Source organism: Cheilinus undulatus, linkage group 3, assembly GCF_018320785.1.
Source record: "Cheilinus undulatus linkage group 3, ASM1832078v1, whole genome shotgun sequence".
In the NCBI taxonomy this organism is placed as follows: Eukaryota; Metazoa; Chordata; class Actinopteri; order Labriformes; family Labridae; genus Cheilinus; species Cheilinus undulatus.
This window is the reverse complement of record NC_054867.1, coordinates 30028684-30046802: the sequence shown is the minus strand read 5'-3', so window position 1 is coordinate 30046802 and position 18119 is coordinate 30028684. Positions and strand designations below refer to the sequence as shown.

The window sequence follows — 18119 nt, the reverse complement described above, 5'->3', positions numbered from 1 at the left end:
CCATGTTGCAGGTGGCCTGGGTTCAGGTCCGGCCTGTGGCTCTTTCACTGCAGGTCATTCCTCTTTCTGTCATGCCTGTTTCAAGCTTTATTCATGGTCCTGTCTTTTAAATAAAATGGCATAAAAAGACCCAAAAAGAAATGTAAAAAAAAAGTTTATCAGTTTGGTCATTGGATACCTCATCTTTCTTCAGTATTACATTGAATATACTTTAGGTATATCTACTCACATTTTAGACATATCCCTACTTCATTTGGAACAAGGGTTTGGAAAGCATCCTGTCTGATGTGATTTAGCTAAACTGTTTAACACACATTTTGAACTTCTTCAAACAGTCTAAACTGAATATGTTTATTGTCACCGAAACACAGAGGCAAATTCTTCTTATATGGAACTTATAAGCTGGACTCTGACTCTGTTATCTTTCTTTTTTTGAGTCTGCCTCTGGGTGCAGAACAAGGTGTGCTCCTAGATCCTTTGACGTCAGCAACAACATCATGTGCTTTGCCTCCACTGCAGGAATCCCTTTTATGAGCTGGGTGAGTATAAAATAAGTGCCTGCCTTTCTCCCCCTAAGTGGAATGCATTGACTTCATTTTGACATCTAAAACTTTCACCTTTCAGACCCTAAAATAGCAAAAGGAAGAATTAAAATGCTCTTAAAGCCTTTCTTAGAACCAGCTAGACCTTTTTTTAGGTACAGATGTGTGTTTTCATGGCCAGCAGATGGCACAGGACACACTGAGCTGCACGTTCAGCCTCTTCAGCATTCATGTGATCCTCCTGGGAGGGGCCTGAGGACAGGATGAGTCATCTTACTGAGAATTCAGCCTCTAAAACACAGAAGCAGCTGCCACTCATTCACTGTCAACATTCACACCATATGTGTGTTTGTGATGCTCAGTGATCTGAGATTTTCTTTAGGCTGTTTCATTTATTCTAATTATAACCTCTGATTTAATAACCAGACGGGATGTGTCATTCAGCTCTTTCCCACTTTCAATACGTGCATTGACACACAGCCACTGTTAACCCTCTCATGCCTCCTCTAAGTGGTCTTTATCTATTCTAATGTTTTGATAATGAAATAACTCTGAATTCAATGCTGCATTGTTGCTGTATATTTTTGAATGGCAGCTCACACCTGGCTGGTGTTGCATAAAGAGAAGGTAAACACAGTAACACAAGACAGAGAAGGGAGCATGGGTGTCCCTGCAGACCTCTTCAATGATTCATCCTGCAGAGAGGCAGCAGGAGCGGGGGTCACACTGCAGCATCTGTCAGAAAGGCAGACCAACTTCTCCATAGAAATTACCTATGAGTAATGATTGTGCACATGCTGACTGCACTGTCACATGAAGAAATGTGATGTACAGTAGATTGTTTCACACAATGGCTCTTTTTCTTAACTTACAACATCACGCCATTTTCAATTCACTGTCTGTTCTCCTATGGACATGTGCAGGCTGCAGGGGACATCCAGAGCCTAAATGAGGATAAAATAGAAGCTGGTAAAACTGGATGTTTTCAGGATTTAATTAGTTCGTGAGGAACAGGTGGACCAAAAGATTTCTGCTCCAAGGATCTTAAAAGTGTCTTTACCACCAACCCTAAAGAAGGCATCTAAAATAAGTCATTAAAAATCTTTATACTTCAGTATGATGGAACCATAGCTGCTAAAATACAAATGGATTTCTTGGTTTTAGGACTTCTTACTGCACCACTTAAAGGTTTGAAAGAACTGGATAGCTGAGAACCAAAGGTTAGCTTAGCTTAATGTTAAGACTTACACACTGGTAGGAAACAAATGACTCTAAACTGCCTGTTCAAGGTAGGATACCAATCCTTTAAGCAATGGTTCTTAACCTTTCCAGCCCGCAACCCCCAAAATAAAGGTGCCAGAGACCAGGGAGCCCCACTGTACCTGAAGGTGGTTGAACACAGCCACATTCAAGAACAGTCATATGCAGGCAAGGCCGTCCATAAGGGGGGATATACGGAAGAGCTTTCTGGGGACTAGCTGAACTGGGGAACCATGGAGGTCAGCAAAATCATGGTCAATAGTAAAGTTAAGCTATGATAACTATATTTTATATTTTACCTGAATAATAACCACTATTATCAAATAAACAATTTGTTTTTAATTATTTTGTGCTGTAGTAAGTAGCCCTATTTAAAATGAATATCCCTTTTCTTAAAAACAGAATTAAAATGGGTTAGTAATGGCTAAAATTGGTGGAAAGGTAATAAAATGGGAGCCTGACAGTAGCAGAAATGGGATAGACTGGCAAAAAATAGATAAAAGTGGCAAAATATGCAAGAAATAGCAAAATGGGTTAAAGTGGGGGGAAACAGGTATAAAAAGTAGTAGTGGCCTAAATGGGTGTACAATTGTTTGAAACTTGAAGAAAATTTGATTGAAACAGGCAAAAATGGGTTAACTGAGGCAAGAAAGTAGGCAGAAATTGGCAGAAATGGGTTGAACTGGCAAAGATGGGCATAACATTGTGAACTATGGTTAAAATGTGCAAAAATGGGAGTTAAAAGTTGATAATAGTGGCAATAATGGGTCAACAGTAGCAACAGTGGGCAGAAAGTGGCAAGAACTGGTTTAGAAATGGCAAAACTAGGCAGAAAAAAAGTGATGAAAAGGGTTTAAAGTAGACAAAATTGGGGTTTAAGTGGCAAAAAAATTTAAATTGGCAACATTGTTGGGAAAAAGTTATGAAAACTGATTAAAATTTGTCAAAATTGGTGTAAAGTGGTAAATGTGGAATTTAGAAAACATTTTTAGTTTTTTAAAGGCATCTGGAGACCCCCTCTCAGTGTCTCATGTCCCCCAAGGGGGTCCTGGTCCCCACGTTGAGAACCAATGCTTTAAAGAGCAATCGTTGAAATACTTGAAAATTCAAAATTATGAGTTAATAAAATTTTCCCACTGGATCAATCTTTAATTTTAGGTTTTAATTCAAATCTGTTGCAAATCCAACTTCACTATGGAGTATTACTATCCTATATTATAATAATATATTTGTCAAGAAAATATCCTTAGTATGGCTAGCTATATGAGGCTATATGTGTTATAGACAGCATTTGACACCACTAGATGGGCTTATGTCCAAATATGGTTTCTCCAGTTTTTATGCTAAAATTGCAGTAACGACTTCAAATCCTATGCAAACAAGGCCTATCATGGTATTTAGCACAACTATTCACCTTTAAAATGAGTACGCTTCATCAATTTATCATGCCTAGTTCTGATTTTAGGGCCATTTGTTTGGGACCAAAAGAGATGGAAAACGGCATTTTTCAAGTTCTGAAGAAAACAGGAAGAGTTTTAGGCTGGACCAATAGACCTACGTGAGCTGAGACGCTCTGGGCTGCTGCTGATTTGTTAAAGGGTGGTGTCCCTTTCCATGATATTGATTGACCTCCATTGATTGGCTGAAAAAAATCATTCTGGGTCTACTGAATCACAGATCGTTGAGGGGAGGCCATCAAGGAAGTTGTGACTGAAGTCACCATTTATGGTTCCTTGCCCCAAACCCCAAAGGGTTAAAGTTCCATCTCTGCACCACTCTCTGAGGTCGTAAGAGTAGCACAACAGGGGCAAGACGATGGCAGTGTGTAACATCTGCGCTGTTTGCAACCATGATAGCGTGTGTCTGTGAAGCTCCTGCTGTGTGTTTACGCGGCATGCCTCTCATGCTTTCACAACACAGTAATGCAATGTGAAACCACTCACTATTATGTTGGTGGCCACAATAAGTCAATGAAAAGGCTGGGAAGCTTTGTTGTAGTGCTACTGTGACACTGTAATCTATAAAGATGTAAAATCACACCTCCAGGGAAGTTTCTGACACCAACATGTCATTTTTACAATTTACAGTAAGGACAGTTGATAAGCTGATTTTTCAGTTTGACAGACCAAACCGTTTGCTTTTACCTTTTAAAAATCATGGACTTTTCCTTTAACTCTTTTTTCCACTTTTGTTAGAGCGGGTCTTTTCAACAGTCAATATACACACATGGCAGGAATAAAGAGGAGACTTTTCAATCTGTTGTCATGTTCAGTAGTTTATGAGGCATAGGATCAATGTAGACATGAGACTGTACAGGAAGTAATGAAAAAGTGACTCTTTCAACAGGGTTGCATATAGGCTACACAAGTTTTATGTGTTAACACAGATATACAGTAGGTAACCTCAGCATATTACATACAATAAAACAGCTCTGTCTGTAAACACCGATCGTGACGTGCAGGTTATCAGTTCTCAGCATGTGTTTCAGTCTTTGGTTATAAATGGCTTTAACAGGAAAAAGGCATATGTACACATTAACATACAGACATATATACAATAAAATACAATAAAGACATGCAAGTAGGCTATCAGATCACACTCACAATGTCACATTTCAGCAGTATTATTCCTGTTTATACATATAAGAGTATACTTGATAAAGCACCATGTGAAATTAAAGGAATAAAAGAGTCCCTTTCAAATTAAGATACATTCACTTTACTTTGCTACATCTGTTGTCAGCTGCCTTCATATATGTCCATGATGTACAGCCTGGTTTTCTTGAGTTTAACATGAAGCTATTTACTAATCATGTAATACAAAATTTCAATCATTGGGATTTTAATATTTATTTATTATTTTACAAGTATGGGTCATCATTTTCCCCAGTTACTCTAAACTAAATGTTCTATTGCAATCATTTACAATTTAAAGAGCCAGTAGTTCATTTCTACATGTGGTACCAGCTCAGCTGGGCTTCATTCTACCTGGTTTTAATCAGAAATGAAAGTAACCAATAACATTTACCCAAATTACTATAAGTGGGTAGCTTTTTGCGTACATTTTGAAATCAGTATTTTTACTTTCACTAAAGTAAGTTTTAACCAGAGTAAATGCACTTTTACTTGAGTACACCTCTGTTGACTACACAGCAGCACATAGCAAGTAGGGATGCATGATATTATCTGGAGGATAAAGGTGTCAGCGTGTGTTAGCCTAAAAAGGAATATGATGCACATATTTACATCCAATGTTTTCATCTAATATTTGCCTATCGGCTGTAAATACTGGTTGTGTGAACAAAGACATTTGTGGAGTTTTAGGCTGGACCAACAGACCTAGGTATGTCAGCTGAACAGTTTATCTTTATTCATCATCAATCCTTACACAGTATACAAGTGTGTTTTAAGGACTTAAAATTTAGGTCTCAACTTCATTTAAATGTCAGTATTGATACTGGTAAGCCAAAACTAATTTGTAAATATCAGTGTATATCTGCAAAAAATCCAATATGCTGCATCCCTGATAGCAAGAGAGTGATTCCACATCACATCACATCCTAAAACAGCTGTTTTATTTGACTTTACCATAAAGGTGTGACTTTACCTGAAAAACTGGTTGGAGAGCCATATTGTCGAGCTGTTATTGCCAATATGGAAAGATCAAATTCTACAGTACAATTCCTCAGTATCTACTGGGTACTGAAAGTAAAATCTGAATTAAATATGTTTTACTTTAACTTCATTAGATTTATAAACTAGTACTTGTTCTTAGCCATGTACTTTTCCACTCCCAGGCACTCGGAATTCCTTCATAGAACAACATGGGGCCGTCACAGCATGGCTGTGGTGACGGCCAACACAACAAAAATGGAGAATATCGAGGCAATAATGTACCGGATTCTCAGTCTGTGGCTTTTTGTTGCAGCAAGGAGACAAATTTTGTTCCAGATATGGTTGCAAGCAGTAATGCAAAATACAAATGAAAAGAAAAGAAGAATTTGCAAAATCCCACAGGGGACCAGAGCCAACAATATGAGTGATTTGTTTACTATGTAAGAAATCCTACTCACTCCTGGAGACTCTCTGACCACTCAGTGGTCATCAGCGTATTGGTGTCACATTTAACTATGAGCTCAGCTTGCTTGGAACTGCACCAGATGTGATACCAAAAAAAAAGGCACCAGGTACCAGGTATGTTCCTAAAGAAGACTGAGGAGAGTTGAGACAATTGTGCTGAGACCACATACCGGAGAAGCACCAAAAACTGCATTCAGAGTAGATGATCTTTAAGTTTGTGTCAATTTTGGTGCCCACTGTGGACAAAACAGTGTTTGCTGGTTATGTCCTGTGGCTGTCTATGTTGTAAATCCCATCCTGCCTTCTTTAAACGTGCCCTCACTACACAAGAAGCTTTACCCTGGAAAATGTAAACTAAGACTTTCTGCAGTGTGCAGTTCATGTGTTTGTCTGACACAGACCCTGCAGAAACAGTTTTAGACAGTAGAAACTACAGAATAGAGACAGGGAGTCCTGCTGCTGAATGTTTCATTTGCATTTGGAGGTCAAAAAGAAGCTTTAGTATTATTTATAGTTTGTTTCATAACAAGCAAATAGAAAAAACACTCACAGGAGCTTAAAGGTGCAGTGTGAATTATTTAACCTTGTAGCAATGAGCAGAACTAACTTGGTAGAAGCGGAACATAGCATTTATAAGTAGGACTTTCTAAATTACAGTTTAATTACTTAATTTTAATTATGAAATATATATTTAACAACGCAGAATTATCTTTTTATTCATAGATAGGAGGACCATCTTGGGTTTTTACAAATTGCATGTATCCCACATCACACACGTCTACACTAAATACGACTTAAGTGCACAAGTGCGCTTCGTGAGTTCAAATAGAGAAGTATACTCAGTATACTATAGGCACACTCAAAAATATTCAGGCATTGAGTGTGGACACTCAATAAATGCCACATTGGTGATGTAATGGATGTTGTACTATTAGCACACTAGCTAACATTAGCTCATTAGCAACAGCAGCAGATTTCAATCAAGAAAAGGGTATTTAAGGCAAAATAAGCCCATTTTATTGAAGTGAATAATGTTAACATAAAATACAAGTTACATGAATCTTATAGTGAGTGAAAATAGCCATCAAATTTTGACAAATGTGCATTTTAAAATTCCACTTGTGATGATTACCAGCAGAGGTGAGCATCACAATCTGAAATCCAACTGTTAGAAGTCGCTATGTTCCCAATTCTACACACTGTACCTTAGAACATCAATTGTGTTTGAGCTGGACTCCATCTCTTGCCTTTCGACGGACATATATCTTAATGTGCCTTAACATCAAAATGAAAGTATTTTAGGTACTTTACAATTGCTAGGATGTGTCTGAAAGCAGCATCTATATTTATATTTTATCAGACAGCTTGTGTAGCTGCTATTTCTGACTAAATGTGAGTCTGCTGGCCTGTTGGATGGCATTCACTGATTAGTTCAGGGTTGCACACTAATGCCAATAAGGATTCAAATAGATGATGCCCGCCCCCTGTTGTTTCCCCTGGGTGATGCTTCGGGGCTGTTCAGTGTAGCAGGGACTACAGACAAGACAGCAGTTTGAATCTCACTCTGATCTTGTCATTGGAGCTGCATCATCTAAATACAGCAGGGTCATTCTTGGACATTTAAACCAAGCAACAAGTTTAGTTCTATATATAGATTTGCTTAATCTTATTACTACTTTCTTTTTTTAGCACAAAAACTGTAGAATCTCTGTGGACCTTAATGTAATGTTTGTGTAAGGATTAAATCTCTTATGATAGATGTTTACATTTTAAATAGAACAGACAAAAATGATAAGGCCATAAAACTGAAACAGCAGAAGAAGCAGCAGAATAAGCAGCAGAATAAATGTTGTAACCAGGAGACCAAAATCTTAATCCTTCACCCACAGGAAAACTATTCTACACAACTGGAGGAACTGGATTATGAGATGACTTACTGGACGATAATCGACATCTGTCTGAAATAAGTCAATAATTGTAGTATTGTTAATATAAACAACCAGGTATCAATGTCAGTATTGTTTACGCTAATGTGGTCATTCTGACTGGATGTAGTCAGGTTTCTCTGGAATAACATCATAATATCGATGGTATGGAGAGAGAATTCAAGCAAATTTAACATTATTAAATTTACCAAATTATAAAACATATGGCTTTTTTCACTAAACTGAACCCAAAATGTCTTATTACTGTAACTTTCACTGTAGACGCAGCAATAAAAACACTTGAACAGAAGATGAACTAACGCAAAAACACACATTATATTGATCTAGCTGGTGTTCACTCTAAATCAAGCTTAAAATAACATTTTTAAAATTGCATAATAATCCTTGTAGTATAATATCCTGTAAAGGCCTACAAATCCAAAAAGGAATGTAATGTAGCATAAATATTAAACTTATTGCAGCAAGGATTTATTGAGCTTTGCAAGCTCTGCATAAAAATTCATTCATCTTTCGAGCAGCAGCATCCACCCTACAACATCTTACCAATGATCCGCTTTTAAATAAAGCTACCTCTAAGTGTATCCAAGAGCATGCTGTTTATTGAGCAGTCATTGTCAGGGTATTTCTTTAGAAATTAAAATAGAAAATAACCTTAAGTTTTTTTATTTCTAGCTCCTGCATTGACCTCTCACTTTTATAGAACTGTCATGCAGGCTCAGCAAAAAATTTATGCCGGCATTTTACAAAATAAGAGCATAAATGACCTTTTTGAGGTATGGTTTAAGCTGAATAATTGAAATTATTAAAGGTCACATGATTTTCAGATATTTTTCCTGCCTTTTGCGGTGTTTTTAAAATTAACTTGTTTGTTAAGATTGTTCAAATACTTTTTAAAAACTCCATACTTTTGCAGCGAGTCACAAGCCTGAACTTTGTTTCGAAGATGCTAACTTTTGAATCCTGCACACATTCGATGCATAAACATCACTTTCTCACCCTGCAGAGCATGCATCTGTTTTCTACACCATCATGGGAGTGTCTGAGCACACCGAGCTCACAGACTCAGCGTCAGACCTCCTCCTCTCCCTGCCGTCCCCCTGCCACTCCTCGTCTTCCTCACCTATCGGGTTCAGCCGCCCGTTCTGCTCCAGCAGGTCCTTTGGATGCAGGAAGGGCACTGGTCTGTAGGGGTATCCTCTGCCTTCCACTCTCTCCTGCTGACCTGTCTCCTTATGAGCCTGAGAGAGGCTGACAGTGGATGAATGGAGGCTATCAGAGGGGTCGGTTTTCTCCAGACCTTGATCCGGACAGCAGGGGCCCCGGCAGGGAGTGAGGTAGAGGTAGATTAGAACCATAACTATGCTCACCAGGCAAGCTACGAGGGTTGTGTAGGCAGTTTTCATGTTCTCCAGTCCACCGCCTGAGGTGGAGTTGAACACCACCACAGTTACATACAGTGTCTCATTGAAGGAGTCGCTGGTGGCTAAGCAGGTGTAGACCCCTGAGTCCTCCACCATGAGGGGCCCGATCTGCAGGCTGCCATCTGAACGCACAACAGCCGTCTTGTATTCTGGAGTAACTGGGATGTTTCCAGGCAGCTCCCAGCTCTTCCTCATGTCCCTCTGTCTGGTGTCACAGTCCAGAACCAGGTACTGTTCCAGATATGCGCTCTCATCCATGATTTTGACCTCACTGCAGTTCAAGTAAGTCTTATTTAGATCCAGAATGGCCACTTTCTCCTTCTGCGCTCCTGGTATAACACAGGTGTGGCTGCTCCTGAAGTCAGTGGCAGAACTGAGCTCCTTGAGGTGCCACCGGGCTAACATGTCATACAGCTCACAGCTGCAAGGCAGAGGGTTGCTGTAGAAGTAAAGACCGTTCTTGATCCAAGCAGGCAGAACTTGAAGCTCCTGCAGGGGGAGGGATTTAATACGGTTAGAGGACACATCAAGGAGTCCGAGAGTTTCGAGTCGCCCGCGCTCCTTCACCAGCTCCAGGGGGAAGCGGGAGATCTGGTTGTGGCTCAGGTAGAGCCTCTGCAGGCTGATGAGGCCTGAGAAAGCCGAGCGGTCGATCTGAGAGATCCGGTTATTATAGAGCAGAAGCACCTCCAGGAACTCCAGTGGCTCAAATATGAACTCATCTAGCTGACGGAGGCTATTAGAGGAGAGGTCCAGGTAGCGAAGCCTGGTCACATGAACAAATGCCTCCGATGAGAGGAAGTTGAGGCCATTGTTGCTGAGCAGCAGACTGTGCAGCCTCATAAGTTTGATTGGGGTCCACTCAGCCTGCAGCCTGGTGATGGAGTTGAAGCTGAGGTCCAGGACAGAGGTGTATCGAGGTAGAGGGAGGGGGACGTGTGTGAGGTTCATCTTGGAGCAGCTGACAATGTTACTAGCACACACACATGTCTTGTGACAGTCCAGAGGGGTTGCAATGAGCTGACCACTCACTGATGGCAACAACAAGATCAGAGGTATAGCTATGATAAGACTCCCTCTGCTCAGCCTCGCCCCAGAGGGATGCTGGGACATCAACTGTGAACCCCCCATCCTGTCAGGGTCATAAAGTAGCTACAGGAGCCTGGATGTGTCTTAGTCCTCACAGTGAAGATTCATGGAGCTGTAAGGACACTGAGTACAAGGAGATCAGCAAATCAGTGATGCATTGATAAAGATTAGTCTAAAAGCATAGAGGTCTGCCCTCTGTGATATCATAACGACATGCACTTAGCACCTTTTTCACCCTTAGGTGCACTGCAGCAGCTGATCATAAAGTTAAACATGGTGAAAAACAAAATGGCTAAAAAACCTAAACATCAACTAAAAGACTTAAATGTAGGCGTTAAACTTTTACAAACATATCAACGTATTGTTTCGTTTATTCGACAGTCATCCAGTATGAGAGTAACAGTTATTTATCCAGCATACATAACAGTCCCGCCCGCTGCTGCTTTCTTACCTTTAGTCTGTTTATGAAGATCGGACGAGACAAGAAGGGGGAAGTCTTCACAAGTCCGGTTCTGAAGAGAAGAAGCTACAGGACAGCCCCCTCCTCTTCATCACAGCAGCAGAGATCCGCGGTCCCTCCAGTGTTTCAGCTCGGACAGAAGCCAGTCTGCAGTCTGTACTGGAGAGGCATGAGACCGTGTGGTAGTTTATCTGAGGGGAGCTAACGGTAGAGCAGGGGGTGTGTCCCATTTCTCTCTTCTCTCTCCCTCCCTCACCCCCCTCTCTGCGTCTCCTTCACTCTTTTTACACAACAATAGGTTACATATCATACTGTAGTGATGATAATGATGGCTGGTAATGAGCACACACTTGCTGTGCAATGCTATTAAATCTAACCTTTATTTCACCAGGAAGTCCAAATACTGGAAAAAAAAAATCTCTCTTTCTAGAGATATGGAGAGTAGCCAAGACTTTCAAAATGTTCGACTGATGACTTTCCAGTGATTTTGTGATCACCAGATCTGCTCTGGGTCCTGTGTCTGCTAACTTTGCAAAGCTGATGGATGGAACGGATTTCATGTTTGTCACCAGACAGATCTATCTACAGGGGTCTGGCTGCACACGGTGGATTTCAGACAGCCCCTCATGCAGACCATTGAGAGGTACCTGATCCAACAGAATGGAAATACATACTCAAACTTAACTTCCGGGTTGGTTAAGGTAAGGATGAGGATACAAAAAGTTAAAAGTAAAAACTGGACCTGCAAAACCTAATAACCAAATGTAAAAAAAAAAGCTGAGTAAACAGTCTGCTTACAGGAAAAAGCTCATTCTCCATGAAAAAATTCTAATGCAGCAAATATTGCTAAGTTAGCTGCATAAGCTACATAGATAATAGAGCTGTGTAGCTTACAAAGCTAGAGCTAAAGCTCATGAAGCTCATGGATATCTATAGCCTACTAAAAAAGCCAGTGTTAACCATGTAAGCTAACGTAAGCTAAGTTATCTCCATAGCTGTGTTAGCTTTAGCTTTGTTTGCGAATGCACATGTTGTTAAGGCTAACTTTGCTACAGTGGCTTAAAGTAGTAATGTTAAGAATGTGGTTTGTATTATAGCAGTTAGTGGGGAAAAATGGGTAAAATTGGAACATTATATTTATAAGTAGGCCTTTCGAAATTAGTGTTTGATCATCTAAATGTAAATAAAATGGTTTTATACTTACTAACATAGAAAATGATGAAAGCTGATACTCCTAATATTACATGCTACACCTTTATGAAGCTAGCGTAGCTTTGTTAGCTTCAGCTAAGGCTAACAAGGCTAAGGCAAGCCGATATTTGGGTATCTACACTGTAAAAAAATCCAACTTAATTAATGATGAGTGAATAAATTAATTATTGAATGCACTTTGGATAAGTGAACCAGCTGACATAGCACATTTTATTAAGTCTCTTATACTGTGTAAGATATACTAAGTGCATACATGAATTTAAGTTGAGCCAGCATTTTCTGGGGTCTGAACTATTTTAGTTGAGCCAAAAGAAATATACATTTTGAATGGAACATTTTCTGCCAAATCAACATTTTTAGCTATAAGCATGTTATGTCAACTAAGTGGCAACATAAAGCACTAAGTTGGGTCCATGCAAAAAATGTGAAATCTAACTATTTGACATTGGGCTCTCACATTCGTTTTTACAGTGTACTTCTAAAATAGGTCTATAATTTATACCTGGGTAAGGCATTTGACTTTTTTCTCTGTTTATTTATGAAATAGTGCTGAGTCTGTAAACTAGTTGTTTTATGACTATAACTGCCAGCACCTTTTATGGATAAATTTGAGTTGTAAAAAAATATTTATTTATTAAAAGAAGAGCAAATAAAAGCACTGAAATCTTTTCTGTGTAGAAAAAAGATTACTGCTCTTCTCCCTAACAGCCTTGGCATACGTTTACATAAACTGCAGACGAGGTTGAGTCGTACTGCAAGCCTGTAAATCATGACTGCCACGAGTGAAAAGATTAGCATGGATATAGCTATAGTATAGCTGATTTATCAGAACCTTATTAAAAGGATATGAAATAACCACAGTTAAACTTTTTCTCGGTGGAAAAGATGTTTATGCTGTTCTCCTTATGGGCTCAGCAAGAGTTTGATCCACTAACAGGCTCCACTAATATAATGAATGAATATAATAAATTTGTAATATAATCTGTATTACTGTATGCACTATAATATATGAAAACAAGTAATATGAAATTTAATACTGCACCAAATGCACTTGTTTTATTTGTAGTTGGATGCATGTGTGTATTGGGAAACACTGTTTTTGCTACATCTAAATCTAGTTGATTATTCAAATGAATCACGGTAGTAATGTAAACACCATCAAGGTTAGGCTATTTTTACAGGTATGAATATCTCACTTTTCTCCTCTGCCAGTCAGACGCTATTGTTAATCTGACAGCCATAACAGTGTTGATAATTTAAAATGTTTCATCAAGCAAGTAGAATATTGATTGCTATGCACTGGGCTTTAAATCTGCAATGATTTGCTTCAACACTGCAGGCTTATTTCCCCCTTTGGTTCCTCTTCGCTCACAACTCATTATACCATCAGATTATCTCTTATCATGATGCATTCCACCTGTAGGAAAAGATATTCTCCTCTGGGATGCTGTAGGTGTGCTGGGATGGATGATCAGTGTGCTGATGTGGTTAATGATGAAAAGCCTTCATCCCTGCTTCATCTTAACACCGTGGTGAAGGACGGGTCACTCTTATAGTGTGTGGGGAACTGCAGCTGTAGCAGTCTTAAAGCTTAGGACGTGATGTGCATGCAGCAGTGTGAGTAATCAATATGCAGAATTCACAGCAGCATGCATAGCATGTGGTTAGCATAAGAGCTTGGAGTCCTGTCCTTTGAATAGCAGCATTTAACACATTATACTGCTAAGATTTAACGTTGGGTATTGCTGTTTGCTACACATTTGACTTATTTATGGTTATTTGTCCATTATTGTTAGGCCATTTAGGTAACTCTTCTGGCCCTGCAGTCTCCTCTGAATGTTTTAAATTCTTATGTCTTGATTTAACACTGTTTTGGAGTATGCAACATAGAAACTCAAAATCTTAAAAACAAAGGTTTTTTTGCCACAAGGAGCCAGCAGAAACAAAATGTTGGCCTTCATAACCAAACATTTTGGGCTGTTTTCTTAGGAGCTTGACTCTTCTCACCCTTTATTTTTGTCTTTGTTTTGGCAAAAAAAAAAAAAAAAAAAAAAAAAAAATTAAAAAAAGGAAAAGAAAAAGGTTTTTCCAAATTAAACAGACTAATACATTTCTGGTGATCTAGAAAACATAACAATAGGCTGGTCACTTTAAACAGCAAGACCATGACATGTCATACTGCTAAGTTAAGTCTGTTTCTATGTTTTGTTTTGAGCTTTTGCAAGAAAACAAAAAGAAATCACTAGTCACGGGAAACCAGAGTAAATAAAGTCTATGTATGCATGTCTGCTTAGGGCTTCTGTAGAATGTAGTTTGAAATCAAAGCAAAGATATACTGAAATGGCTCTAATATTTGAAAAGCTAGGAAAGTTTTGGATTCAGATAGTGAAGCTCTGTAGTCTCTTCATCACAAGCAACGCCAGACATGCTGGAAAGAAGCCACAGGCCTGTGTACATGGGGGTCGACCTAAACCATGAGGCCATCTGAGCGCCCCCGCAAGCCATCCTTTTAAAAAAGTTCACTCTTTGTTTCTCATTATAAACTGTTTTAGACTGTATTTGGATCAAAGAGTCAAGCAGGGGAAGTTTTAGTAATATGGAGGCCTGAGGCAAATACCAAAAGAAATAAATGCAGCAATTGCAGCCAAAGGTGCATCTACTAAATACTGACTTGAAGGGGTGATTATTTATACAATCATTTATTTTACATTCAATTTGTTTTATTCAATTAAATTACATAAATCTGTTCTCACTTTGACATTATTATTATTAGTTTTTGTAATTTTTTTCACCAAAAAGGCCAAATCATATTGACATGATTGATCTATAAAATCAACAAATGGGTTAAACATTCAAGGGGTGAATACTTTTAATGGACATATAATTATAGAATATTAATATAATAGGTCTCTAAGTCAGATGAGGCTTAGAAAATCTCATTAATGGGGAAACATCCATTCATCTACCTTAACTGAAAGGTACTTATTTATTAAAGTCATGTTGCCATGGAATAATCCGCCAATTTATTGTTTATTATGTCCAACCGGGGTATACACACCTATGATTGGGAACTATGAAGACATATAAAGGCTTTTTGAAGGGTTTGGACCATGATGTTGGAGCTAGAGGTCCTGCAGAACCTTCTTTGAATAATCAAAAATCTATTTTAATGCAGTTTCATTCACTATTGGCCCCTACATTCAAAGTGCACATCTATATCATTGAAATAACACTTTATAGGCACCTCATATTTGATGCACCCCTGGAGTTCTTAAATGAAGCTACACAGGTTTGGTTAAAGGCATTTTATTTAGATCACATACGTTGTTACATCTTTCAAACAAATATAGAATGTTTAAATAATAGATAGGTAAGAGGTGAAACTGCAGGAAATGCTGCAGCAGTGAGGCAACAAACTGATATTAAATCTAGCTTTGGGAACGTAGAAAATACTTGAGGTTTTCTGACCAGTCATTATATAAGGACCCTAATCCAGCTCATCTATATAGAAAACATTCACCTCTTATTTCTGTCTGACAGTCTGAAGCTGAAGAAGGTCAAAAGGGCGACGATTCAGAAGACAGGATGACAGATGGACGTCAGGCTCAGGCAGAGCTGATCATTAACTATATGTTGTGAATCTTCTGGGCACAAGGTCACCTCACACAGAAACCCTCACAGGATGATGACACGGTCCACGGGTGAGGTTACCATGGGAGACAGAGGGAGAGAAGGGATGGGGGAGAAAGGAGGACACATAGAAGTGGTACAGAAGGACCTCAATGTGAAAGGGGAAACAGCTGAAATGAGATGATGAACATGAAAGAAAGAAAACATGTTTTTAAATGACAGACCAGTTAAAAATAGAGCGTTTAAAATGTGACATGTCAAAAGACAGGAATAAACACAGAAGGGAAGTTGTTGAGTTAGCTGGGTGTTGTGGCACAAGATCATGACCCTTCAGCCTTTAATTAAAAGTTTTAAACGTTGGAATTACACCAGCAGGATTTAAATGGTGGATTGAGTCACACTGTGAGGTGTCACTAACAGGACTGTGAAACAGGATCCCTGTACTGGAACACACTGGATATCATCTGACATGTACATTGCATCCTTAGGAGGCGATGGCCAACTTTCTCAACCAAACCACGGTGTAGCCAGTGCTTCAGCTCCTTGTGAAAACAAAGACAGAGCTTAATTAGCTGATGGAGATCACCCTAACCTGCAGCCTCTGTACTTCATCAATGATTCACAGTTGGACAGTATATCTCCTGACAGAGGGACATCCATCCACCAGCCCCCTGCCTAAATTCACCCAGACACTACACATCAAACACATGCTAGCTTGAAACAGCAAGACGAGCAGGATGTCTGTAAGAGGGGAGCTTACTCAGCAAAAATCACAGCAGATAATGAAGAAAATGTGTTTAAAAACTAAACATATGATTAACAAGTGACTGAAAAGAATAAGCAGAGGTTAAATTATTTTCATCTATACCAGCTCATGGATATAGATGCATGACCACATTATTCTGTAAATGAGCTGGAGCAACTTCCTTGTTTCAGGGGTTTCATTTAGTGTTGGATTAACGCACATTTGGTTAGCTTTTACACCAAAAGGCTGTGGTATTTAGGGTTGAACTTTAAACTATACTGCCCATGTAAATAATGCTGATTTAACAGTGTGATTCTTTAACATTAGTGAAGCTCCAGGCCACATATGATTGACATGCATCAGACATTATCTACATAATCAATCCATTTTCAGGTCCAGTTTAATTTTTTGATGGTGCTGGATATGTTTAATTTAATGAGCAGAAATCACATAATGTTCTTGTTTTCGTGTGTGCAAGGGTTTTTGTCTGAGTTTCGTGCAGTAGTATCTCCGTGTCCTCACACTGAACACACTCACCAATGACAGATAATTACTGCTGCTGAGATCCATGGCACATTGTTACTCAGTTACACAGATACTTTGTGCATCAGTCACAGTTGCACATCTCCACATCAAGTTATCATGATGGATACTGTCATTGTCAATGGATACTCAAAGACTTCAAGTTTTATTTTTAGCTCTTAACATCCCTTTGAGTTATACTCATTAGCAACTATAACAAAATACGGGACAGAAACATTGGATAGATTCCTCAGCAACAGCAATTTGAATAAACTGATTTAGATGCAGCATCAAAGATTAAAGTCTGTCTAAAATTTGTATTAGTTTATTTAGTTAGTTTAGTTTATTTATTTATTTCTTTGAGCTTTGTTGTTGGCAAAGTTGTTAATCTCATTTCTTAAGTAGTAGTGTTCATTTTCCTTTGTTATTTTGGCATTTATCAATAGTGTAAGTTAGCATTTACCCAGGTATTGCAGTATTTTTAAGAACTTCAATTTCCCTTTGGGTTCTTCAATATCAGACAATTTTGTAAAGATGTTTTTTGGGGGGGGCTTTTTGCCTTTGTTCCAGTGGGACAGCTGAAGAGACACAGGAAACATGGGGAAAGAAAGTGGGGTAAGGCATGTACCAAACAGTGCTGAGACTGAGAATTGATACCACGACCAGAACTTTGAGGACTATACCCGCTGTATGGGCACCTGCTCTACCTACTCTACACTAGCACCCTCCAACTATTTTTGACACCTATTTCAATGAAATACAAAGAAATTTTAATTGCAATCTTTAGAGTCTGTAACTTAAAAAAAGGAAAACACAAACTCGTGACCAGTTTATACAACTTAAAATTTAGTAAAAATTTAACCCACAAACTAAATTAAGTTGTTTAAATTAACCAGGCTGTGATGAATGGAATCTTTTAAAATACCAACAACCAAAACAATACAATGTGATTTGGTATAATACAATTATGATACGAGACGAGACGATATGAAACGATACGATATGAGAAGAGGTCGAGACGAGGCGATAGGATAGTAGACGAGATGGGACGATACGAGATAAGGCGATAGGAAAGGAGATGAGATGAGACGGTACAGTACGGTACGGTACAATACGATACTATTTGCTTCGATGTGATATGAATATGGTACGATCAAATTTGATACAATCCATTTCAGTATGATACAACATGTCTTGGTGTGATTGGTAACAA

At 38.8% G+C, this 18119-nt stretch overlaps 1 protein-coding gene across 2 annotated transcripts; it reads right to left on the bottom strand.

Moving 5' to 3' along the window:
• Window positions 1-4069: 4069 nt before the first annotated feature.
• LOC121507422 (amphoterin-induced protein 1-like) lies at window positions 4070-10954 on the bottom strand. Of its 2 annotated transcripts, none has more exons than XM_041783740.1 (2): window positions 10789-10954; window positions 4070-10460 (listed from the first exon to the last, which is right to left on the bottom strand). In XM_041783740.1, exon 2 carries the CDS (start codon window positions 10377-10379, stop codon window positions 8847-8849), a length of 1533 nt encoding a protein of 510 aa, XP_041639674.1. In that variant the 5' UTR covers window positions 10380-10460; window positions 10789-10954; the 3' UTR covers window positions 4070-8846. The 2 variants fall into 2 exon arrangements, with proteins under 2 accessions (XP_041639674.1, XP_041639675.1); XM_041783741.1 differs by having other exon boundaries at window positions 4070-10449.
• Between the last annotated feature and the right edge of the window lie 7165 nt (window positions 10955-18119).